The following is a 25,438-nucleotide window of genomic DNA, read 5'->3' as shown; positions in this document are numbered from 1 at the left end:
TCCTTAGAGTCCTGACTTGCCTCAGCTAGTAGAAGGCATTGGTGCCCATTCAAAGTTGAGCCCCCACTAGAATTCCTCATTTCTCCTCACTCTCTTGGATCCTGTTGCATTGCCACGAGAACTGCCTGAGCGAGCCTTGCCTGATGGCACCTCAACACTTGTATCTTCTCTGCCAATACCAAGCCCTTGTCACAAGTGTCTCCAGTTGTATTTAGCTAGACATGATCCAACTCAGCACAGCTAGGTGACCTGTAGTCAATAATTTGTTGTTGAAGCATTTAGAAAGTGTTTGGTACATACCAATTGCTGACACATTTACTTCTGGTTCTAATCCATACAATACTTGTGTATTGTATCTGAAGGCGCAAAGGCATGTTCTAGTCCTGTATCTAACATAGGCAATAGAAAACATGCTTAGCTGAATCTAGTAGTCTTGTAGTCAACACACATAGTTTTGAACCTGAAACATGTGACTTGAGAAATAACTAAAGATCATGAGAAGGCCCAGTGGGGAGGTAGAGGAGGTAGTGAACAACTGTCTTTATGTTTTGTTTCATGTTGACTAATGTGTCTCCAATGGCCAGAATGAGGAACAGTGCAGGAGTTTGTGGGAAAGATGTGTTTGGTGTGGAGTGCAGAAAAGTCATTCTAATTTTGCGAGTGTGTGTGTGTGTGTGTGTGTGTGTGTGTGTGTACACACATGTGCTCTGTCACTTTTTAACCTAATTTCCTTGAGGCAAAGTCTCTCCCTGAACCTGAACCTTCCTGTTTTAGCTAGCTGACCAGCCATCAAGCTCCCAAGAGCCATCCATCTCCACCCCCCAAATCTGAAGTTACAAATGCACACAGTCATGACTGGCTTTTTCTGTGGGCGCTGGGGGTAGGGCACTTATCTTAAGGAGGTAGTACTGCTATTCACTGAGTCATCTCTCCAGTCCAGAAACTCATTTTTAACCTTTAAATTCCATGGAGTAGAAATGGGATGGAATGAAGAGTTAGAAGTAAGCAGGTAGCGGGGAAGGAACTCTGTCCTGGTTTGCTTTCTAATGTGATAAACACGAAAGCCTTTGGGAAGAAAAATGGTTAGCCAAGGTAGGAACCCAGAAACAGGAACTGAAACAGAGGCCATGCTCACTGGTTTGCTCTCCTGGCTTCACAGTCTGCTTTTTCATATAACCCAGGACCACTTTTCCAGGAGTGGCACTGCCCACAGTTGGCTAGGTCTTCTAATATGATCATGAATCAAGAAGTTATCCCAGTGCTGGAGAGATGGTTTGAATGCTCTTGAAATGGAATGGTTTAATTCTCAGCACCCACATGCTGGCTCATAACAATCTTTAAGTCCAGTTCTGGGTAATCCAATGCCCTCTTCTGAGCTCCATGGGTACCAATCTTGTATGTTGTACAGATAGAACCTCCAGGCAAGACACTCATACATGTAAATAGATCATTTTTAGAGATTAAAAAAAAGATAATGTCCCACATTCTCACTTACAGGCAATCCAATGAAGGCATTTTCTCAGCTGAGGCTCCCGTTTCCAAGGCATCCTTAGCTTATGTCAAATTGACAAAAACAAAGCAAAACAACATTATATCCATCTAACCAGTACAAACCCTCACTTGGCAAGATGGACAAACTCAAAATGGAATTTTAATGAAGAGACTGGGTCAAAATGACTCTGAGCCTTAGTCTGTTAACCTGAAATGCCTGAAGGATGTCCCCCAGGCCAATGCCTTTTGTTGTACAAATCACTAATCTTGACCAGTTCTCTTAGCAACAGGTAACCAGGAGACCTTTTGAGGTCCACTTTTGGTTTAGGGAAGAATACTTATTCTTCTCTGTCTTTGAAGTTCTTTATCTTCTGAGACTCTCCCAGTGAGGACACACATGCTCACCTGGCTGTTGAGTAGCCCCAGTGATGAAAGAGTTCTCTCCCCTCAGCCATACCATCCTTTTCCCTCCCTTCAGCTGCCCTGACTCCACCTTTCCATGCTGGGCTCCACCTCCACCCCTTTGATCCTTGGCTGTAACCCCCACTAGTGATTCCTGTTCCCAAACAGGCCACCATACATCAGCACACACCTCTGGGTACAGAAATATTTAATGGAAACTTGACGTGAAGCTTTGATTTCAGCCCAATGTACCTGAAGCTCTGGTTGACAGTGCCTCGGGGAGGCAGTTGGATCTCAAAGTTCCAAAGGGTCTGGGATATAACGGTGATGGTTCTAAGGAAACCTCCAGCCCTGCCAGGAGTCCTGTTCCTCGTGAGGATTACCATGGAGGAGGCCGAGTGTCTGTGGTGGACATCAGATCTTGCCATTGTTCATAGTTTCTTTGGTGGATATTAGACAAAGAGCAGAGATCTTCCTCAGCCAACATTTTCTGTTCTACCCAGACGAGGACTTCGAGACAAGGCCAGTGTTTAGGTCCTGGGAATCCTCTGAAGAGCTATTATGGGTTGAGGGTTGAGGAACTGGGGCTGGAGGAGGGAGGATCTGGGGAACTTTGGTCCTCTGATCGGGACATCTGTTCTGGCTTGTCACTCATTAAGAAACTTTGGGTGTTGAACAGACTTTGAAGTTAGTGAGATGACTGAATTCCATAGTCCCAAATTTGTAATATCTAGAGAAGAGGGAGGGGACTGCCTTTACTAAGCATATTGGTTTATTGCTGTGTGACAAAGTATAACTACCTTCGCAGATTAAAATAGGACACACTATCTCAGTTTCCACATGGGCAGGAGTCTGGGTGTGGCTTGCCTAGGTCTACTGCTCATGATCTTAGAGGATGCAGCCAAGTTGTGGTCAATGCTACTTTTCTCTTTGGCACTCAGCAGCCTTTCCTCTGCATATGAAAGTAGGCACAATTCAGTTCCTGTAGTAACAGGACTGGGAACCCCAGTTTCAAACCACATGGTCCCTCCACAGGCAGTCTGAATCATGGCTCTTTCCTCTCAGTGATGGCAGAGTGTCTTTTTCTAGTCTGTGAAGAGCCCCATGTGAACAATGTAATCCTGGAAGTCAATTCCCATCACCTTTGCCAACAACACAAGCAACTTAAGGGAGGGAATTCCTACAAGCATAGCATCTAATGGGACATCCTGTTTCTTTTGCCTTAGTTACTGGTTCAAATGGAGCCACAGATTCTGCCCACACTGAAGGGCAAGTTTCAAAAAGCTTGGGAACTCCTGGGAGGTCATCTTAGGGAGTGTTGTCACAAAGAGTATTTATCAATCTCATCCATCTTGAAGGCTTGAGGAGACATGAAAGAAGCCACTGAGTTGAATGAAGACATGCTGGAGGAAGCAGAGCATCTGGCACTTCTAGAGCCAGAGGATGATGGTAAGGAAGTCAACCACATCACCACACCACTGGTCCCTCTTGGCCACTCAACACCACACCTACACCATCTTTGTGTCAGGTACATTCTTTCAAGTCACCAACCTCCTGAACATCATGGACAGTGAATCAGCAAAGACAGACACTACAGTGCCAGGCCTGGACATGAGGAAGACCTTGGCTTCAGTGATAATCACAGAGAAGGCTACCACTGATCCCTGTGTAGTGATGAATGCTCTCATCCGCTGCCTGCAGGTGCCAGAGGTAGGGATACCCTAAGCTGCCACACCTCCTCTTTGACCAGATACATTTAGATGCCTGGAAGTCCACCCACCATTCAGCATACCTTTCCAATCACCATGAACACAGCGTTAAGGGCCAAGATACAGAGATGGCTGACACCAGAGGGATTCATATTCCACAGGGCTAGTAGGGGTTAGGGTGATTGTTTGGGAGGCATCTCTGTACCTGGTGTGGCAGGATTGGGAGACACCTGGCTGGTGGGAACTGGTCTCTGGATTGACTGGGATTGCTCAGGTTGTCATAACTGAGGATCATAAACTGTAAGGCCAGATATGTATTTCCTCTCAGTTCTGCATCCTAAAAGGCCAAAGTCAAGATACCCAATGGTCAAGTTCCTATTGAGGCTCCTCCTGGCTTACTGACACCATCTTCATGGTTTTTCTTCTATGGCGGTGATTCTCAACCTGTGGGTCATGGCTCCTTTGGGGGTTGTATATCAGATATTTACCTAACAGTAGCAAAATTACAGGTATGAGGTAGCAATGAAATAATTTTATGGTTTGTAGTCACCACAACATGAAGAACTGTACTAAAGGATCACAGCATTAGGAAGCTTGAGAACCATTGTTTCATGAAGAGAGATGGATGCTGGGAGCTCCAGTTTCTCCAAACAGATACCAGTCCCTTTGGATTAGGGTCCCATCCTTCTGACCTCATTAAGTCTGAGTTACCTCCCAAAGGTCCTCCTCAAAATGCCATTCGACTTAGGGGGTTCATATCAACATATAGATTTTGAGGGAATCTAATTCAGTCTATAACAGATTTCACTTTCTACCTCAGAAACATTCACACAAACAACTGGTGAACTAGGAGTTGGTTGCCGCCAGGAGGGGCAGGCTCTACGGTACTGCTCATCCACAGACCTCAAGGTGTCAGAAAGTACAGAAAAGAAAACATGATTATTTGCTGGCCTTTGACTGTGCTTTATGTGTAAAGCACAGATTGCACATGGTGCATATACATTAAACCTGGGTTATCAAAGGTTCGCGTGGCAGAGACACTTGGGAATACACCAAAAAGGCTACTTCAGGGGCAATGACAATAATAAAGGCTGAGAACTTGGTCTAGAGCCATGAAGTACTTACTGAACAGTAACCACGGTCTCACTGTTCCTCTGTGTTCAGAGTTCGAAGCCCAGACTCATGATGCTCTGTGTAAAATCACCCATGATTGAATAGCTCAGTTAGTAACATGCTTGCCTTGTAAACCCAAGGACCCAAGTTTAATCCTCAGAACCCACATAAAAAATGCTAAGCATGGTGGTGTGCACTTGCAATCCCAGCAATCAGGAGAATCCCTGGGTCTGGATGGAGAAGCCAGCACAGCCTACCCATCATCCTCCAGGCCAGTGAGAGACACTGTCTTAAAAAAAAAAAAACCCAAGGTGAATAGCATTTAAGGAACCGCACCTCAGGCTATCCTCTGACCTCCATTTGCATGCACACGTTTCCACATATGCACACAAGCACATATAGTAAGAGTCATTCTCAAATGTTACTGTCCAGATATGGCCTTGGGCACACAAGCCATATGGCCAACTCTACCCTAAACCAGGACACCTTATTTGGTGCTAAGGGCTGCCCACACAGAAGCTGCAGGAGAGAAAGAGATGTGTTTCCTGCCTCAAGTCCTTGGCCAGGGCAAAGGGCAGGGTGAACTTGCCTCTTGGGCTCTCAAGCCTGACACTATTTAGTGTGTGAAGGACCTCATGTGTTGACCAAACGACACCTTCCCTGCTCACCGTTGACTGAGCCAAGAGAAATGACTTGCAAGTTCTAGAGACAGGGAGTGTTGGGTGAGTGTACAGAATTGGGAGGGGCTGGAGATGGAGATGGCCCCGGAGAGCAAGGGAATGGGGGTGGTGGAGGGTGGTGCTGGGGAAAAGCCCCACCCCTACTGCCACCTGCCATGCTTGCTCCCAGATTTCTACACAGCGCAAGATGAACATCTACAACATCATGCAGGAGATCATCCAGCAGGAAGGGGAGATGGAGGAGCACTGTATACAAAGGCTGGTGGCCATTGCCTCCAAGCAGATGCGGGATATCACAGAGGTAGCGGGGCCTGGATTCCACCACGTCTTCCTTCTGCAGACCCAGGAGCTGAACTGCAGCTGAGCCTGGCCCGGGCTGTCTCATGGAACTGAGGCAGACTGAGCCTGATCAAGCCAGGAGAGTACTAGAGGCGCCTCTCTTGTCCCCTGCAGACGGAAGGTTTTGAGACTGCCGAGGTGGCCAGTGAGACGTTGGTGGCTCTGTCCCGAAACCACTTCAGCTTGGTCATGTATGAACTGCAGCATCATCTCAAGCCCCTCAACCTCACTGACGAGTTTGTCATTGTCACTCTGGCCAAGCTGGCCAATGGCAATGGTAGGGATCTGAGATCCTACCCCAGTTCCTAGCAGGATTGGGCTGGTTATGTATGTATGTATGTATGTATGTATGTATGTATGTATGTATGTATGTGTGTGTGTGTGTATGTATGTGTATGTATAATGTATGTATGTGTGTGTATGTATGTGATGTATGTGATGTATGTGTATGTATGTGTATGTATGTATGTATGTGTATGTATGTATGTATGTATGTATGTATGTATGTCTTCTCTCTTCCTCTTTATCTCCCCCCACACCCCTACTGTTTTGTCTCTCCCCCTCTGTTTCTCTGCTTATTTTCTCTCCTCCTTCTTTCCTTCTGCAAAAACATATGGTGCTCTTACCCCCAGGAGCCTGTGGTGGGTGCTGGGTCCCAGCGGTGAGGAAAACCTATATGGTCCCTGACTCCTGAAGGGGCCAGAAACAAGGAAACAGGGAAACAAATGCTTAAGAGATGACAGCCATGAAGAGGATGGCCAAGACGGCTGTGTGAGAGTGGCTAAGGGGAGGGCTCCTAGAGAGACAGCTATATTCTCGCTGAGACTGAAGGATGGGAGAGAGACGTATGTGTGGAGAAGGTGGAAACAGGGCCTTTACTGAGGGCAGATAGTATCACTGTGAAGTCAGAGCCACTCATAGTCCAGAGAGGACCAAGACACCATGTGCCCATTTCTGTAGAGTGGACAGTTAGGTCCAGAGGGGTGGGGGCATTGCCCGGCATGCGGGGGATGGAAGCCTGGCTGTTTGCTGAGGAGAAAAGGAGGTAGCCATTGGATGGCCCACAGGCACAGGTGGCTTTACAGGATGGCCCTTGGGCACAGGTGGCTCTACAGATACTAACACCAGAGACTTGAAAGAAGGACCCTGCTGGGAAGGAGAGTAGAGAATTATTAGTTCATTGTTAGAAACACACTTTGAGTCTAGGGTTTGAGGAAATGTAGAGGGACTGGTTGTGGAAGGAAGAATGAACCTAGACTCCAGAGTCTCCTATGGGATTCCCTCGTGTCTGTGAGTCCTGTCTGCTGTTTGTCTTCATCCAAGAATAGAGAATACCGAGTCTTCAAGAATCAAACATATACCTTGAGTCAGACATGCTTCCTGGCCGGGACCCTCCCTCCCTTTCTTTCCACATCGGCCTTCTCCCTGTCATGAGGGTCTCTCTCCTCCCACTCCTAGATTCCCTGCTCCCTCTCACATCCTTCCCTTTCTCTTCTTTTCAGTTCGTCCTTTTTAAGCCCTTTCCATCTCACCATATTCCCTGCCATGTTATTGATGGTAGTGTTTCCTGGTAGACTCTAGAGTCTTAAGGTGGTAGGCGGTAGGTTCACCCTCTCTGCCTTCTCCCTTCTCAGCCCCTTCCCTGATTCCCTGTGGCCTCTTGATGTCCTACAGTGTTTGAGTTCATGCCGTACATGGGTATCACCCTGGCTACCATATTCACGATGTTGAGACTTGCCAACGAAGCCAAGATGCGCCAGGTGATCTGTAGTGGTGCGTGTCTCACTTGGGGCTGTGGGTCAAGTTTTAACCAGAGGGAGAAAGGGGGTGAAGAGAGGGATAAGGGTTTGTTTCCACCCCAGTGGTTGCTTAGTCTCATACTTCGTTTGGTTCACACCCTAGTTAGGGTTTCCTGTTGCTTTGACAAACACTGTAGCCAAAAACTACTTGGGGCAGAAAGGGTTTATTTTAGCTTATAACTTGACGTCCAGCATAAAGGTATGTGGAAGCAGAAACTAAAGCAGAGGCCATGGAAGGCTGCTCACTAGTTTGTTCCTCATGAGTTACTCAGCCTGCTTTCTTATACATGTTGGGACATTTTAGAAGACCGTGGTCATATCTGTGACTGTGTAGCTTGTTCTGTACATAAGCATTTCAGAGAAAGGTGAGAGACGGTCGCAGGAAGGAAAAGACAGTGCACATATTCTCTGTTGGGCTTGTCTCAGCGAAGTCCTTGGAGGCTATTTACATCTGATCATCTGGCTCTGTGACTTGGTTATTTGACACTAGTTTGGCCCCTCCAAAACCCTGATGCCTAAGAAAAAGAGGTTGTGTTTGTTGTTGTCCTTACTGGAATCTCCAGGTTGTGGTCCCACTTTGATCCTTCATCTCCAAAAGGAGGAGCTTAGACATACCTGTATGTTCAATGCTCACATGGACATGCAGAATTGGGAGGGGGTCTGCAAACAGCCTACAGAGCAGAGAGGAGGGGACACAGTAACCCCAAGAATCCCAGGAAGGAGTGGCTCCAACCTTGACCCCTCTGGCCCCACCTGCCTGTCCTACTGCTTGCAGCCATGGAGACATTCTGTGAGACGGTGCAGTTTTACCTGAGGCACCTGGAGGACAGCCTGTATCCCGTGATGACTGAGGACCAGTTTGCTGTGAAGCTCTTCCCGATGTACCGATACTTTGTGACCGTGTGGCTGCGCCACCAGGACCTTGAGGTGAGACTGGCTATGCTCAGAGGTCTCAGTATTCTCTGGGTTACACTTCCCAGAAGATGCTGCAAGGCTTCTGGGTTCAGCCTCATTCCTGGAACCCTGAGCCCCTAGGGTTCTGTGAATGCTGGATGGAGCAGGTGAAGGAGGCTTTCGTCAAGGGCTAGAGCTTGGCAAAGGCCCACAAAGAGCTTTCAGATGAGGTCTTAAGACTTGAAGGCACTTACCCCACTCCAGGTAATCTCTGACTATCCTGACGATGAACATTGTGTTTATACCAACTCTATAAGGCAGGACCACTTTACAAACAAGGAAACTGAGGCACAGAAGGTTTGTTTTGTTTTGTTTGTTTGTTTGTTTTGGCACTTTGCTTGCCAAGGTCACTTTGTTTACATGCAGGACTCACATTAGCTAGTCTGGCCCCACTGCACTAACCATGCTGGGGACATTGGGAGGTGGCCTGGACACTGTCTAGAATACCACATCTGTATGATGCTGGACAGTATCTGAGTCACTAAGATCCTGGTCCTGCTGGGGCTCTGGAAACCTCACTTCCTACACAGGTGAAACTGGGCGTCATCAAGTCTCTCAGGCCCATGCTGAGCCTTCTCCTGCCTAATGATGACCTGAGGGAACAGGTGTATGACTATATCCCTCTGCTGCTGGCTGAGTTCCAGGGTGGCCTGGAGGCCCTCTTCGTCACACAGGTGAGGGCCAGACTCAAGAAACTCTGATCCTTAAGAGTCCACAGGTGCCAGCAGGCCCAATGTCTATACTTTACATGTTCCTGGGACTGTGGGAAATTATGTCATAATGTCAATAAACATGAGGTAGAAGGATCTCAAAGGGTCCAGGAAGCCACAGGGAAGCTATCGCTTTGTTTTAGATTTTTTTTTTTTTAGGGTTACTGTAACTAAGAACCTTGGGGTTTTTGGACCCTTAAGCAGTTATACCCAAAGAAATTTTATGTCTAAGAAAAGGACACAGTCTGGAGCTCTGGGTAGAATAGGTTTTGAAGCCCCCACACCCTCTAATGTGTGAGGAGGAGATGTTGCGGGTTCTGAGTGTAGGACTGGCTTGGGTGGATGCACACTGATATGGAGCAAATGTACAGGGCATGGGCCTTTATTGTAAAAACAAGGAGCAAAATGAACAGGACAGGACCTGTATGTATCATTGTGGGTGAAGAACAGATTTGGATTCATCCCCCACTCTGGTGAACGAGAGAGGTAGAAATGGCCTTCTCAGTGGCCCCCAACGCACTCTCCAACTTTATCAGACACACAAGTCACCCAGGGATGGTGGAAATAAAGGGTTGGATGAAGTCCATCTTGTAGAAAACCTAGCCTCTACACCCAGCCAACTGGTATGAGGTTGGGGTGGCATCGGGGAACCTGTACCATCATCCAATGGCCTGCTAAGTAGCAAGGAACCAGAGTGAAGCAGTCACCTGCAGCCTTCTGCCCGTCCCTTCTGCAGGTCTTGAGGCAGATTCTAGAAGCGTCAGTTACCACCAACACCCCTATCCCCCCAATGCTGCTATACCCCATTTTCACAGAGCTGCACGTCCAGGTGAGTGAGGGCAGTGGGGGCATCCCCAAGGCAATCAGCAGGAAGCTGCCTCAGGGCATGGTTTTCCCCTCCGCACTGCATCCCGCCTGCGTGCAGGCATATCGGGCCTGTGCCCTGTGAGCTCCTCACTCTCCCTGTTCACCACTCCTAGGTGTGCTCCAAGGCCCCAGCCCAGCAGCAGTTCAGCAGTCAGAACCTGATGGAGATCGTGCACTGCTTCATAGCCCTGGGTGAGGTCTGCAGGGACCTGGGGAGGCCCAGCCCCTTGCTGAGTTCAGGCACTGAGGCAGAGCCAGCCAGCCTTGACTGACTCGCTCCTTCTGCCCTGCAGCCCGCTCCTACCCCAAGGAGCTGATGAAGTTCTTCTTCAGCCAGGTGGAGATGAGCAAAGAGGCCATCCGTGTGGGGACTCTGGCCCTGATCAGGGCAGTCGTGAGCGCAGATGGTGAGCCAGCTGGAGTGGACAGGCACCCACTGTGGGCAGAGAGCAGGGGGAGACAGTGAAGTTCCTACCTGGCTCCTGACCTATTCTTGTAGTCACTGTTGGGTGGCCAAGTCTCTTGCTTGCTTTGTATTTCTCTGTCTTGAATTTAACCAGTACCACGGCCCCTCTATACCTCTTCCCTCCGGGCTTGACTTTCACAGTTAGCCTGAATCCTACTGCTGATCTTCAACTGTCGAGGCTGGTTGCAAGGCTGGCTGTTACCTTGCAGACATAACCCTAAGTCCACAAACTTAACATTTACCCTCAACACCCTCTCTTAACTTTTGTAGGTACCAGGAACATGCCTGGTGTGTATTTAGACATTCATTTGCAAGCCACTCGTACACATAAAAATATAAATAAATAATCACACAAACCATTATTACACAAATTGTTTGGATTTTGCTGGATTCAGCCTGTGAACCATTTCTTACTTGTTCCTAACCAGGAGCCACAAGAAACTGGCTTCCCAGATGTCACTGATGGATTGAAATTGCTGAACAATTCTGGGTACTTAGTTGGATAATAACCAAATCTCGGGTTTAACAATCCTTTTCCAACCCTCTAGGCAATAATTATCCAAAGATAATCTGATCAAGATATTCATTAAAACACTTCACTAACACAAAACATTAGACTAGCCTATGTGGAGGCTGGGGAAATGGCTCAGTGGGTAAAGTGCTTGCCATCCAAGCATGACCCATTGTGTTCAGACCCCCAGAATCCGTGTGAAAAGCTGGGTGTATCACTGTATGTCTATAAACAGGGATTGGGGTCAGAAGCCAGTGGATGCTTGGAACTCGTTGGTCCTCCTGCTTAGCTGAACTGAACTCAAAGTTCAGTGAGAGCTCCTGTCCTGGAAAAAAAAATTAAGAGGAGAATGTTAAAGGAAGGTGCAAGGCATGGACCTCTGACCTCCACATGTGCGTGCGCATGCGTAGGTGTGTGTGTGCGTGTGCGTGTGCGTGTGTGTAAAGAGAGGACTGTGCTCAGGGGGAGCCTACCACTGTGGGTCCTAAGAAAGTCAAAACTGAGCCTGTGGTCTGTGGAAGGAAACTGAATGTGATGTGTCAGGGACAGGTCACCCGGTATCTTCCTGAGCCATAGTTCTCCAGGCTGGTCTGTCTCTTTCAGACCCCAAAATGAATATCAAGACCATCTACCTGGCCATCCGGGTCGTCAAGAACACTCTCTCTGACACTCGGTCTAAGGTAACAGGAACGGGACTCTGCCAGGGTAGCTAGGGGTGAGGGGTGGAGGATGGAATAGCTGATCTCAGCTTAGTCCTGGAATGGGAACAGGGCAAAGTCGAGTCACTGAGAGCTGCAGCTCTGTAACTGAGACCAGGGATTGTCAAAGCAGTATGCCCCATTCTACCTTGCAGGGAAGGAAGGCCGCTGTCCACTAAACTAGTAATCTTACTGCTTGTGAGAAAAGTAACAGGGGAAACCTGCTCCTTGGCACACCCTCAGCTAGCCGAGTACCGCAGTGCAGGGTTGCAGGGCAGCTGCGGCTAGCTTGGGATGCTGGGAAAGTAGTGTCAGGGAGAGGGTGGTGGGAGAAGCTCTGACGAATGTTGTGTGTTAGGGCTAGAGATTTAGATAGAGCTGTCTTCAAAATCTGGAAGCCACACAGACACAAGAAAAATGACGAGTTTTGTGCCACAACCCTATCGTAGTGCATTTTACTGAATACCCAAGGGAGACCTGAGTCAAAAATATAGGTTTCCCCACCAAGGCTGCTAAGACCATGTAATCAATGTTAGAATGGGATGAAGATGTCTTTGAAGGGCCCAACTGAGATACTCATGTGAAGACCCTGAGGACTGATGTTCCAGCATGAGGAAAGCAGCAATAGGCAGAACGGGGGAGTTGCCAGGTATCCCCTAAAATCCCTCGGAGCCAAGAGCACCTACAGTTCCCAGGTGTCTCAAGTCACAAGATTGTTAGATGTAAATATCCGGGCTGAAGCCTGGCCCTCCCTCCAGCTGTCCCTACCCTGTCCCTACAGGTACGGATGGCAATTCTACGAATCATTGGCCAGCTGGTTCTGTCAGGCTTCCAGGAAAAGATCAAAGGCTGGGGTCTGAAATATGTGTCTGTCCAGCTCACCTTGTCTACCTACAAGCTGGTGAGTGGCCCCAGCACGAATCCCACGGGACAGCTCCACTTGAGAAATGGATTACTAAGTGCTGAGCAAAGAACAGCTCGCTGAGAACCTGTTTGGAGCTGTGTAGGTTCATGATTACCCTGCAGGTATGGACCAGACTTATGCAGTCTCCCAGGCATGAGGCCCAGGCTCAGCTCTTAGCATCCTAGGACCCAGAATCTGGACAGGGAGCCCCCTGGGGAGGAGTGAGACCACCCTTGAGACTTTGACAGGTTCCTGCCTGCAGGATCGCCCTGGTTCTGTCTTCTAGACCAATCGCCGGGAATGCTTTTATCAGAGGGATTTGGAAGAGAAGATGGTCCACAAAGTAACCATGGATACTGTGAAGATCATAACTTCTTCTATCAGTGGCATGACCAATGTGAGTTACTCCCCATCCTGCAGGCCATTGCCATGATGATGGCTCCGGGCTGCATTCTGAAGGCTGGCAGAGGAACCTAGATATTCTCCACCTCTGTACTCCCCAGTAGGTCTCAACACGTAGCAGTCACTGTATTGCCTGAAGCATGTGCATTATTTTAAAGTTCCTCTTGGGGAGGGCATTCTACAGCTGAGTAAGTTCAGCTAGGAGGACTCTATATGACCTCGGGACCCCAGGTTATAGGAACAATCAGTGTACCTGATTTTAATTGGAATAGACAAGACACAGGAACGAGGCAGGGAAAACATATCATGACATCATCGAGAAAGGAATGATTGGTTGTCCATGAAGCCATAGGCTGGATGCCTCCTGTCTGGTGGGAACTGGAGATGAGGGAAAGAGGCTGCAGGCTGGAGGGTGCAAGCCTGAGTTGTAGGGCTGCAGAGAAACCTGTTGTTTTGTGCCAACATTTCTTCTTCTGAAGTATTGTGCTCCTTGGGCCCCTCGGCTGCCTGCACACAAGGGCAATCTTCTTTATGGATTGTGAACTTTTCATCTCAGTTATGTGACATGTGCTCAGTAATGCTGGACTAGCATTTGGTTTAATAAGTGGGTACACTTGCTTGGCCAAGTTGACAAATACAACAAAGCATCACAACTGTCAGGCACCCCTGGATTCCTGGACTCAGAGGCCTCTGGGACCCAGAGGGGGCCCTGGTCAGGGGATGGGTATAGAGTGGATAAGAGGTTAGCAGGGCTGTGTGGATGCCATCCGGATGCCTCTGAAAAAAATCCAGGGTGGGCAGGAAAGTCGGTTGAGTACTTGGGATAGCTTTTGGGATGCCAGGTAGAGTCCACACTGTGGGTGGAGCCTGACCAACTCTGGACAAGGATATAGGACACCTCTAACTGGTTCTGGGCCCTCCTCTCCCCATTCCTGCCCCAGGAGTTCTGGGTGAGGCTCCTGTGCTACATCATGGAGACAGACTACACTGAGGCTCTGACCCCCATCTGCATCAGCCTCACGAACCTGGCTGAGAACCAAATTCATGGCAAAGACACGGAGGCTGGAATTGCTGGAAAGAGCAAGCATGGTGGGTGGCACCCCTGGGTCAACTGGTGGGGAAGACAGGTGGAATGGCTTCTGGTCACCCTTGTCATAGAGCCCTGATCAATCAAATTTCCCCTGCCCCAGGAAATGTCTAGAATTCTCCCTGCCATGTCTAGAGAGGGGTTAAAAGCTGACAGACTTGGGTAGCCCATTCATCATGTCCTCATCTCCCCAGCATTCATCACGGGCAGGGCAGGGAGGGGGGCTCCTGACCCTAGTTCTAGCTGTGGTCCTTGCCCTGCCCAGCTTCTCTGAGGCATCTAGAGGAACTGTAGCATTCTTCTGTCAGTTCTCCGTCAACTGACTCTACTGTGGTCCACTCAGGGCAGGCACGGTCAGCACAGGCTCTCAAGTGACCACGTCCACCTGCACCATGTCACTTTTCTTCTCCTTCCCTGCTACCTCTGGTCCCAAGGGGATGTTCTGATGGCCCCGGAGCTTCCAAGGGTCAGGCATGATAGGAGGTAGGGTGATTCAGGAGGACTGCTCCTATCCAAGGATGACTAATGGCGGGGCCTGCCGTCTAAGTTCAAGCTAAGAAGCTTAAAGGAATCCACTTCTCTGTGACCTTTCAACCCCGAATGTTGAGTCCTCTCCTGAGTCTCCACACCCACAGCTTCTCAGCAGCCCTGGCCCCCTCCCTTGCCCATTCATCTGAGCATCGTTGGTTTTCGGGTTCCCAAGGCATATAGTGACTGGACAGGAGGGAGTCAGGTTAGGGAATTAAATCACACCTAGTTGAAGAGAGGCCAAGGTTTATAATAGGAGATAGGACATTGCCCTGGCAGGTCCATTCAAAAATAAACATCCCACAACCCAAAGCACATCATCTAGACCCATGAGCAAAAGTCTCCCTTCTTTTTGGAAGGAGCCAATGATGTTCTTCATGAGAAATTCCCTTGGGTAGACCCATTCTTTATTGGGGTGAGGGTAATAGTAATAATTCTGGAAAACGATCTTCAAAGTGTTTCCCTTGGGGGTTATAGGACACATCTTGAAATGGGCCAGGCATCCTTATCTGGGGTTCCTTTTCCTTCCACAGTGGACCTGCCTGCACCCCAGAAGCTGCTGGCCCGTCTCCTGGTGAGTGGCTAACATACTTTAGTCTGGTACACCCATTCAGTGACACCTCTTCCCTGAACTCCTCACTCTCTGTGCTCCAGAGGGAGGAGGGATCTGGGATGCAGGGAAGAAGCTGGATATTGGGCAGAATAGTGTCCCAAGGTCTGTGCTGCCCTTCTTGGGAAGATACATTAGGGACAGTGTGCTCAGATATCTGGGGACCTGGCCAGGATCTGCTCTCAGATTCCTATGCCATAAAACACCTCTGCCACCAGAACACCAATCATGGCCCAATCAGTCCTGCAGGCACTAGTCAATGCTCTGTTGAGTGTCAGGGTCAGGAAGGAACCTAGGTCTGGCCTCTCATTCCCGTCCTGCAGGCAGTGTCCCCTACAGGGGCCTTTCTATGCTGGAAATCCTTGAGCTTTGTTTGAAAATCATATAATTCAGTCCTCTTTATAATGAAGATGGTGAACTCCAAGATAGGTAGTAGATGCCTGACCCCTGCTCCCTGACTCACGGGGGCCCTCCAGGTGCTGATGTCATCACCCTACAAAGGAGAAGGCCGTGGGATTGCCATGCTCAAACTCCTGAGGACCCTAAGCCAGAGCATTGCTCCCTCCATGGCTGACATGTGGGAGCAGGAGATCCCTCTGCTGGTCCAGTACCTGGAAGGTGAGGTGCCCACTCTGTGCGCATGCTGGGCCACTTACTAGTCGTGTGCCTTGAATCACAAAAACTTGGGTTCTGGTGGACCTAAACAGACCTTCTCTGGTCTTAAGAGCTGGATGAATACCTTGGGGGATGTGGGAAGGGAAATACTGACTGTGGTGAGCTCATTCACGGAGGGCCTCTGATGCTGGGGCAAGGAGGTTTACCTGGGGAAGCAGAAGAGAGCAGCCCATGAGACCATGTGCATTCTCCTGTAGAGCACACTGAGTTTACCTGGAACCAGAAGGCCTGGGAGGATATGCTGATTCAGGTAAAGGGGTGAACTGTCTCAGAGGCCAGAGTAAGGGAGAAAGGAAGGAACCTGGAAGGACATTTGATGTGGACAAGATTAGGGTCTTGGAAAGGACATGTTTCCCTCTGTCAGAGCAGACTTTTGTTGTTGTTTGTTTTTTGTTTTTTTTTTTCGAGACAGGGTTTCTCTGCGCAGCCCTGGCTGTCCTGTAACTCACTCTGTAGACCAGGCTGGCCTCGAACTCAGAAATCCACCTGCCTCTGCCTCCCAAGTGCTGGGATTAAAGGCGCATACCACCACTGCCCGGCAGTCAGGGCAGACTTAAGAAGGATGACGCCTATGTCTGTGTGTATCAGTAAAGGAGAACTGAGTGAGTCAAATGCCTGGAAAAGCAAAGAGGACAGCCTGCTTTTCCAGGACAGGCCTGACCCTCAGCAGCCTCTAAATTCCACAGCCGTGTTCCAGACACACATAACATTAGCGCTGGGTTGGCCGTTCATCAGCTGAATGGAGTTCTAGAGAAGGGCCTAGGAAGAACAAGCCCATATTCAGGGTCACATAGCATTTCCTGAACCCAGCTAAAAGTAAGGCTGGGCTTGCGGGCCTCTGCCACCAGTCTTTGATTTCCCAGTTTCTGAGAAACTCCCTCAAGAAAACCCGAGGGACTAGCTGGAGCCTTCGCCTCAGCAAAGAGCTGAACAACCAGATCGAGACCTTTGACAGCCCCTCTTTGGAAAAGGTTTGTCCTCACAGGGACCTCATAGTTCAGGCAGGGCGGGGCTTCCGGGGATGGGAGGGACCTCAGGGGATGGGAGAGGCTCAGGACATATTTACATCGGATCAGGTGACCCCATGACTACTTAATGTCCTAGAAAGAGAGGAAGTAATCCCAGTGATTTTCAGGCTCTTTAAAAATCTCTTTTTGTCTTCCACATTCTGGTCCATGGTCACGTGTACTTTTTTTTTTTTTTTTGTAAAGTATTTTCTCTTGTTCTTTCTTTGTAAAATTATAAAAGTAATTGAAAGGAATCAGAGAGGATCTCGGTAATTGGAAAGCATCCCATATTCATGGATAGAGTTAAGATAGTGCTGTCTCTCCAGACTCTGAATCACCTCCACCACAACCCCAAGCCACCATCCTGTTATAGTGACACATCAAAGCAAGGATAGTCCACCTCCTGCCAGTGTTATCCTATGCCAGGAAGTAGATGGGAAAATTGAGGCTCCCAGGTTTATGGATGGGAACATATCTGATGGAACTTTGTATAGGGAAGGATTTGGCCTTCATTGTTAAAAAGTATAATATGCCTGCCCTTATGCAGTCTGACATCACAGAACAGACTGAATATTTATTTTACAGGGTGTAGAAAATACATATAAATACTTGTAAAAAAAATCAGAACTCCCCAGTAGCATCACCCGAGGTATGGGAGTAGAAAGGCCTAAGGTCCTCCCTCCCTCCCACCCCTCCAGGGCTTTCTGTACAGGGCACTGGGTTTCACCCTAGGGATGGGCCTGGAGGCTGACAGGGTTGAGGTGCTATTGCTGGAGCTGCTGTACAAGACAGATTATAGCAACGACTTTGACCGGGAGGTGAGAGTGTCCTCGACCCCTCTTATTTACAATCTTCCGTGATCTGGGTGGGTGGGGTCACTAGGGTTTATGTTCTTGCATGTGTGTACTTATATATCTCTCTGTATCCCCTGCTCTCACCTTGGCTGGGCTTCCCTGAAGGGCATCATCCTGTGCTTTGGCCTGTGTGCCCGGGGCCAGGTAAAGACAGTGCTGAATGTGCTTCATGACTTTGAGGAGAGGATTCAGGAGTCGGAGCAGTCCTGGCAGATCAGTGCCTGGAGGGTAAGGCTTCTCACTGCAAGGCTTGGCGTCAGGCCTTGAAGGCGGTGCTCCTGGAAAACAAAGATCTTGCTGGGAACATCTGGAGTAAGCTGCCTGCATCATTTACGGCTGGGGCCACAGTTGTGGGAGCTGAAACAACTGGGGTGGTCAGGCAGCTTCCCCAAGGCGTCTGCAGAGCACCCACAACCATCCTTCCTGGTGTGAGGTCCAGCCTGTTGCTTGACTGGCAGTCTGTTTGCTCAAGGCAGCCAAAGAAACAAGGTTGAGTTCAACAGCTGCCAGCTAGGGAATTAAATTGCCCACCCCCTTTTGTCCCTCTTTATGGCAAAGTGAACATCAGAAGCGCTTGCCACCAGAACCTAATGAACTCGTCATTGACACAGTGGTGATTTTAACAAACTGCTCTCAATAGTGTTAATCTAATGTCAGCCAGCCCCTCAGGGTGACACTGTTCCTGCTCAGCTGCCTATGTAAGTCCTGTGCAGCTAGTCTCTGTTTAGGGATGTCCATGCGAGCTTCCTCTGCATATGTCACTGGACTGAACCTTCCCAGGGTGGGTAGATTCTTTGTCTGGTTCACTTCTTCCTGCCCAGTATCTGGTATGTAATTTGTGCCCAGTGAAACTGCTAATGTATAAGTGCTCAAGGGAATGAATGGGTGCTTAACAGTCCACCGAAGCCCTTCTACTGACTTAACAGCTTCTTAAATCAGAGACAGTCCCACGCACAGCCAGCCCAGCGCCTGCTCCTTCCCGGTGAACACTGCCTACACCCCTCTTTTACATTTTTCCCCATCTCTCATATCTGTGCATGATATGTACATATGCATGCTTGCTTGTGTGTGGGCATCTGTGTGGGTGACGCGCATGCAGGTATGTGAGGAACCATCCTCATTCACTCTTCTGCTTTCTCACTGAGACAGGCTCTCTCAGTTAAACTCAGCATTTGCTAATATGGCTGCTCGGACCAGTCAGTCTGCTGGCTGGGGAACCCTCTGTCCGCGCCCTCCAAACTCCCCCACCCCAACCCCGCCTTCTGAAGCTAGAACACAATTAGGCTGTCACACTGAGAATCTAACCCTCCCCTCATCCTCACACAATTCATTTCCCTGCTCCTCCTGAACCTCACTTTCCACAAGGACTGCTTCTGCTGCAGTCCTCAACAAGCATTTTTACCACTGAGGCATCTGCCCATCCCTGTCTCTCTGTCTCCCTGTCTCCCTGTCTGTCTCCCTGTCTCCCTGTCTCCCTGTCTCCCTGTCTCCCTGTCTGTCTCCCTGTCTCCCTGTTGTCTCCCTGTCTCCCTGTCATCTCCCTGTCTCCCTGTATTTCCTTGTCTCCCTGTATCTCCCTGTATCTCCCTGTATCCCTGTATCCCTGTATCCGTATCCCCTTCCACTATCCTGCAGAAGGACCACCCCTGGAGGCGAGAGACTGTGAAGAGTGCCCTGATGGTGATGTACAGCTGTGTGTCCTCATACTGCCACCCCCAAATGCTCCTCACCCACGTGGACAGTCCCATCACCGCTAAGATCATCCACCATTACTCCAGCAGTTGCCAGGTAACCCACCTACAGAGAGTCAGCCAGCATGGTGAATGGGATGCTACACTCAGGAGATGGCTGGGGTCCTGCCTGGTCATCCCCTGGGAATCCAGTGCTCACACCCTAGCTTTGGGGTCATGCTTGCGTGGATAAAGCCTTCCTCCCCTGAGTGCTGCCAGTAACCTTGACTCCCCAGAAGTACAAAGCAAGCCCCGGTTCTTCCCACACCCTCCCACTCTCTCACCCTCCCCTCCTGCCTACCCACTTTCATAAAGAAGGAAAGTGAGCAGTCTCCAAAAAGACACAGAGGTGTGGGATACTTTCTTGTAATGTCAAGGTAGATGAAAGGAGAAGAATTCATGTTTTAAGCTCATGGTATAAAATACATATAATGGGAGATGACTGTTACTGAAAGTGCTACACAGGCATAAGGGTCTAAATTCGGATCCCCAGCTCCATGTAAAAGCTAATTATGGTGGCAAGCATCTGTAATCTGGTGGATCTTCCTATCATGAGGATAGGTGGATCCATCCATTCTGACTGAACTGTAATTTCCAGGCTTAGGCAGAGAGCCCGTCTCAATAAATACAGTAATTGATTGACAAAGATACTCAACACTGACCTCTCGCTTTCCCATGTGCGCGCGCACACACACACACACACACACACACACACGCATATGACACTGAACCATGAAAAGATGCACAGAGCATAAAAATGACCACTGTGACCATTTTCAAAACCACAGTTTACCATGGTTGAAGAACAGACAGGCAAGGAGGCTGACACTCAGAACACCCCTGATCGGAGGCTTCTTCAGAGGCAGGGAAGGATTCAGGGGTGAGGGGCATGGCTCAGGGCTCTCGAGAGTCCTTGGCAAACAGGTTCTCCCTCACATTCTTCCTCTGGGCATAGGACATCAGCCTCAAAATGGCCTTCATGAAGAGTGTTGTGCAGGTCACCAACGCCATCAGAAACATCCAAGACCCCGAGGACTTCCAGTTTGCCCACAAGGCTGCTCTTACAGGCCTCATAGTTGTAAGTGGGGCAGAGGTCCCCAGTCTTGGGCAGCCTGAGGTCTAGCTCTTTAACTGTGCCCTGGTTGAAGTTCCTTGTGGATATCTGTGAGCTACTGTGGGGGCTGTAAAGCCTTCCTGCCCCACTCGTGATTCGATCTGCTGAACGACAGGCTGTAAGAACAGCTTTGGTGTATCATGGACAGGGTTCATGACCAAAAAGAACGTGAAAACTAGGGCAAGACCTCATTTGACTTGTGCCCAGTGGTGCCCAGAAGAGGCTGGCTCAGGGGCCAGTAGACAGAGACTCACTGGGGATGGGGGAGGGGGATGAGTTGATGAAAGACACCACCTCAGTGCTTTTCCACAGGAAGAGACTTAGCAGAGGTCATTTAGAAGCATGGCTAGAGAATCATTTGCACAGAACTTCAGTGAAGTTTAAAAAGAGTCAACTGTCTACAGGCTGATGGAACCTGTGCATCAGCCGACCCTTGGTCCCCAGATGTCGCCACATGGCCGACAAAGGATGGGGTCCTGGAAAACCACCTATACTGCACCAGAAGCAGTCCTTGGAGAGAGTGAGATGCAGGAGGAGCAGGGAAATGGATGTTCACTTGCTCCTTTTCCCAGTCACTATAGGAGAGCCTGGCACAAACCATTAACTAAGCATCAAGTCTTGTATAGGACAGGGAAACTTGTCTTGGGAAAGTGCGTTGTGTGGCCAAGGACACACATCAAGTCACTGGTGACCCTGGACAAGAAACCTGGGCCCATTGTGTGTGTTCCTCCTTCTCCCGTGCTTTGCTGCCAAATGAGCCTTAAAGAATGTGGGCATGTGAACCCCAGAGCTCTGCACAAAGGCCCAGGCCCTCCTTATCCTGGCACCAGATCGTGTGACCACCCCTTGCTTTACTCAACTTCTGGGAGAGCAACAATTCACAACCCTTCTTGTGCTGGACAGGCAATCATCAAAGCAGAACCACCTGACCACTTGGTTTCTCCCGTGAGGTCGATGGCAATGGATGCTTTCTCACAACTGAGGTGAGCTGGGGCGGGGCCTGTCAGAGCTCCTACTGCCTCCTGATGATGGGACGAAGTCTGTGACCACCACTCAGTGCTCACCTCAGGTCTCCTTTAGACCTCATCACCTCAGTGACGGTGATGTTGGACAGTAACTCCCCGAGACAATGGTAGGTAGGGTCCATCCATCTCCAGACTCTTCTGTGAATTTTTTTCAAGTTGGGTGCCTCTCCTGGGATAAGGAGGAGACTGGCAGGTTTATAGGCTGTCCTTAGCAAAGCTGCTGAAGGCAGATTTTTGAATACATACCACTCCCCTCAGAGAAGCACAGATTGTTATATGCCAGTCAAAGTCTGGAGGGACTTAAAGAAAAGACAAATGCATAGACAGAATTATGGGTAAGAGCTGGTGACTGAACACCCTCTCTAATGCAAAAAAAAAAAAAAGTCTACCATGAAAAGGTAATTTAGCCTTTACACAATAGGAGCCATCAAAAAGCTAGACTAAGCTGACTTTTGACTTTTGACCTGAGCTGTTGCAAGATGACTAGATTTGTTTGGGAATTCAATCCCCACAGAGAGAACAGAGAGAGGTGAACAGGCAGACAGAGCTTCTTAAGGCAAGATGTCTCCATTTAGCTCTGGGGTACAATAGAAAGAAGCTATTAATAGAACTGATCTTGCCCCAGACTAATGCAAAAGAATCTCTAGAGACTGGACATGGTCCCTGGGGGTGGAGGGGGGCAGAATCCTTAAAAAGATGTCCAGATGATTTGAAGTAGCAGCCAAGATCATTCCTCCAGGCCTTGCCTAGCATAGAAGTGTCTGCTCAGAGTAGGCAACAGGAAGTGAAAGACTGACTCTTGCATCCTCAAATCCTGCTTCCGTCATAAATATAGTATTGAAGGGTAGTGATGAGACAGAACAGAGTGTGTAGTCAGGTGCGCATGCTTGAGTCCCCAGCCAAGGGGCTGCGTCCTTCCCTCATTCTGGGACATGCCTCCCTTGTCCAGAGTAGGCAGTGTGCAGGATGAGCTTAGCTCCTAGTGACCACTCCTGCTGCTAACACGTGTTTCCTCAGCACGCTGAAGCCTTTCTACTCTCCAGAGGAAAGCACAGAGTTGATGGATATCAGCATACACACTGTTATCTCTCTCCAACCCCCAGGGGAAGACAATGAGTCCGTTAAGGTAGGATTCCCCAGGGAAGCCTCCTTGTTCTCTGGGTCAGAACCTGGAACTTTATATTGGCATAGGCAGGCTCCACTTCCCCAAACCACCTACAAGGCAGCAATTAGGAGCAGCTCAATTAGTAAGCATGAGCTAATGCTAGCGGCTATAACAGGTAAACCCCGGGACCTCAGAGATTTAACTAGACTCAAGTTTATTTCTGATTTACAATGAGCCCAGTGGTCAGTGGGGTGTGTATGCATGAAGATGCAACCTGTAAGTTGTCGGGGACCCAGTCTGATAGAATCTTCAGCAAATGATTTCAGAGGTCCCTGGGTATGAGGGGTGAGAACCCTTTTGCCTTCCTTCTATGAGCAAGAATGCATTCCCAGAGCCCACTTTCATGCCTCTCATCTCCTGATCCAGGCATAGAGACACCTGCAGAGTACTGGTAAGCAGCTATGTGTGCCTTTTTTAGCTGCACGATGTGTTCTCTCTCTCTCTCTCTCTCTCTCTCTCTCTCTCTCTCTCTCTCTCTGTCTTTCTCTCTCTCTCCTCTCTCAGACCCTGTACACAAATGCCCTGAGTTCACTAAAACAGCTGATGGAAGGCCTCCTGCAGAGGCAGCTGGACCCCAAGGGGCTGCAGGACACTGTACATGTGAGTTTCCTGGCAGAGGGGTCCAGAGCCAAAGGTGGCCACACCCTTCCTGGAGAGTGACCCAAGAGCCACACTGTAAGAGATGACTTACTGTGGCATGTGCTTCCAGAGATGTTAGTCTATGGTTGTCTTGTTTCATTGCTTTGGGCTTGTGGTAAGACACGATATCATAGCAGAAGGGCAAGGTAGAAGAAGATTGTTTACTTCATGGCTGAAAAGTGACAGAGAGGGAGGACGGGATCCCAATATCCCCTGCAAGGGCATATCACAGTGACTCCATTTCCAGTCACTAAGCCTGTTGTCTAAAGATTCCATCACTTCTCAGCAGCAGCACAGGCTAGCACTGCTTTAACATATAGCTGTGTGTGTGTGTGTGTTCATATATAAGCCACAACAGCAATGTTCATTGCACTGAACACACCTTTGACATTGGAATGTCCTGTCAGCAACACCTGAGCTGAGGTTTGGGATACAAGCACAACTTTCAAGTACTGTTCTTGTAAGGATACTGGAGACATCCCAGTGACCCCAACCTCAAGTTCCTTCATGGCAGGGTTAGGGAAGAAGGTGTTTAGAACCATGCCAGAAGTATTGGCAGTCGAATTCTGAGTGGAGGGACCATGAGGTGAAATCTAGCCCAGGGTGGAGCTGGCTGTCCTCAGGATGCTAACCCTGCTTCTGTGTTCTGGGCTCTGCGCACAGCTCCTGGAGAAGTGGATCTTGTCAGAGAAAGAATGGGAACGGGAGAAAGCCATGGCCCTCCATCTCCATCTCATGCAGATCTACGTTCAAAGTATTGGTGTCTGCGTGAGTCCAGGGACCCCCATCTCATGGCCTGCCCCTCTATCCTGCATCCATAGAAACCTTCCTCATTCTCCTCAGGGGAGGGAGCACCTCTCAGATCAAGCTCTGCCTCAGGAGTCCCTTGGAAAGGGGCAGCAGTGATGTGCAAGCCTGGGCTTTGGGGTTGGTGAGGAAGCAGAGGATGGGATTGTAGCTTGGCATGGATCCCGGCTGCATAGTGCCTGAGGCTCATACAGTAGTTATCCAATGCAGCATACAAAACAGAAAAGATACCATATACCCAGAATACTGAAATAAGTCACTACCATCATAAAGCAAGCTTAACAGGTATCACCAGCACCGGGAAGCTAAAAACAAAGTGGTATTTTATTGATCAATCGGCACCCATAGCATGAGGTCTCTCTTCTTCTTGTGTTAGCTCTGAGCTCTGGCTGTCTTACTCTTAGAAATGGCTGAGAACAGGATAGTAGTTTGGCAGGATTAGAGGGTAGGGGTGGCCTTAGATCTTGGGGTAGTGTGGGGAAGAAGAATAAGTGCAATGAAAGAGACTAAAGGATGTGCAGGGTCAGCGGTGTGTACATTACCTAGAGTCTACTATTCACATTTGATAACATTCTTCAAAGAGGAGGGGGCGTTGTTAACTGTACAGACAGGGAACGTGAGGGACCGCTGAAGCACCTGCCAAGGTCACTCATCTGCTGAGTAGGTTTCATGTTGGAACCTGGAGTTCAGTTGTAGGAATATGGCAAATGTCTGAAAGTCCAGAGCAGTAAAGAACAGAGCTGACTGGGGGTGAATCCTGAGCTAGGATTTCTCTGATATTGGTTGAATGACCTCTAAGAGCCCAGCTCTGCAGCTGAGGAGTTGTGAGCATGAATGGAAGGCACAGAGTGGCCAGGGCTTGCACACTGTAGTTGCCCTGTATGCTGTCCTTGGGCAGCCCTGGCTGTGCGTCTGAGTGTGGAGATCTGAGCCCTGACATCTCCCGTCTCTCAGATCCCCCTGAAGCTGGGGCAGTTTGGAATACTGGTTGGACTCATCGCTCCATGCACCTGTGATGTCCACAGAAGAACCCGCTTGGCCTCGATTAATGTCTTGTCTAGCCTGCTAGATCTTCATGGTATGGGAGAGGCAGGACATGAGGAATGTGTTGGGGTGAGGGCTAGTCCTAGGGTATTAGTACAGGCACCAGGG

General features: G+C 49.2%; 1 protein-coding gene across 1 annotated transcript in view; it reads left to right on the top strand.

The window, feature by feature from the left end:
- The first annotated feature begins 3,263 nt into the window (after positions 1-3,263).
- The window catches only part of Mroh2a (maestro heat like repeat family member 2A), a 34,037-nt gene continuing 11,862 nt past the window's right edge, over positions 3,264-25,438 (top strand). The window contains exons 1-27 of the mRNA XM_028755428.1: positions 3,264-3,342; positions 3,422-3,603; positions 5,565-5,696; positions 5,849-6,011; positions 7,409-7,507; positions 8,309-8,460; positions 9,018-9,161; positions 9,934-10,026; positions 10,178-10,256; positions 10,358-10,471; positions 11,645-11,721; positions 12,521-12,640; positions 12,930-13,040; positions 13,987-14,134; positions 15,194-15,234; positions 15,747-15,888; positions 16,143-16,195; positions 16,809-16,916; positions 17,651-17,770; positions 17,912-18,034; positions 19,442-19,594; positions 20,492-20,614; positions 21,554-21,633; positions 22,693-22,801; positions 23,345-23,440; positions 24,143-24,247; positions 25,241-25,364. Coding sequence (XP_028611261.1) covers positions 3,264-3,342; positions 3,422-3,603; positions 5,565-5,696; positions 5,849-6,011; positions 7,409-7,507; positions 8,309-8,460; positions 9,018-9,161; positions 9,934-10,026; positions 10,178-10,256; positions 10,358-10,471; positions 11,645-11,721; positions 12,521-12,640; positions 12,930-13,040; positions 13,987-14,134; positions 15,194-15,234; positions 15,747-15,888; positions 16,143-16,195; positions 16,809-16,916; positions 17,651-17,770; positions 17,912-18,034; positions 19,442-19,594; positions 20,492-20,614; positions 21,554-21,633; positions 22,693-22,801; positions 23,345-23,440; positions 24,143-24,247; positions 25,241-25,364 — 3,070 coding nt within the window. The remainder of the gene's footprint in view (positions 3,343-3,421; positions 3,604-5,564; positions 5,697-5,848; positions 6,012-7,408; positions 7,508-8,308; positions 8,461-9,017; positions 9,162-9,933; positions 10,027-10,177; positions 10,257-10,357; positions 10,472-11,644; positions 11,722-12,520; positions 12,641-12,929; positions 13,041-13,986; positions 14,135-15,193; positions 15,235-15,746; positions 15,889-16,142; positions 16,196-16,808; positions 16,917-17,650; positions 17,771-17,911; positions 18,035-19,441; positions 19,595-20,491; positions 20,615-21,553; positions 21,634-22,692; positions 22,802-23,344; positions 23,441-24,142; positions 24,248-25,240; positions 25,365-25,438) is intronic.

This window comes from Grammomys surdaster, unplaced genomic scaffold (genome assembly GCF_004785775.1).
Source record: "Grammomys surdaster isolate TR1022 unplaced genomic scaffold, NIH_TR_1.0 126059, whole genome shotgun sequence".
Lineage (NCBI taxonomy): Eukaryota > Metazoa > Chordata > Mammalia > Rodentia > Muridae > Grammomys > Grammomys surdaster.
This window is presented reverse-complemented; position numbering and strand designations above follow the sequence as displayed.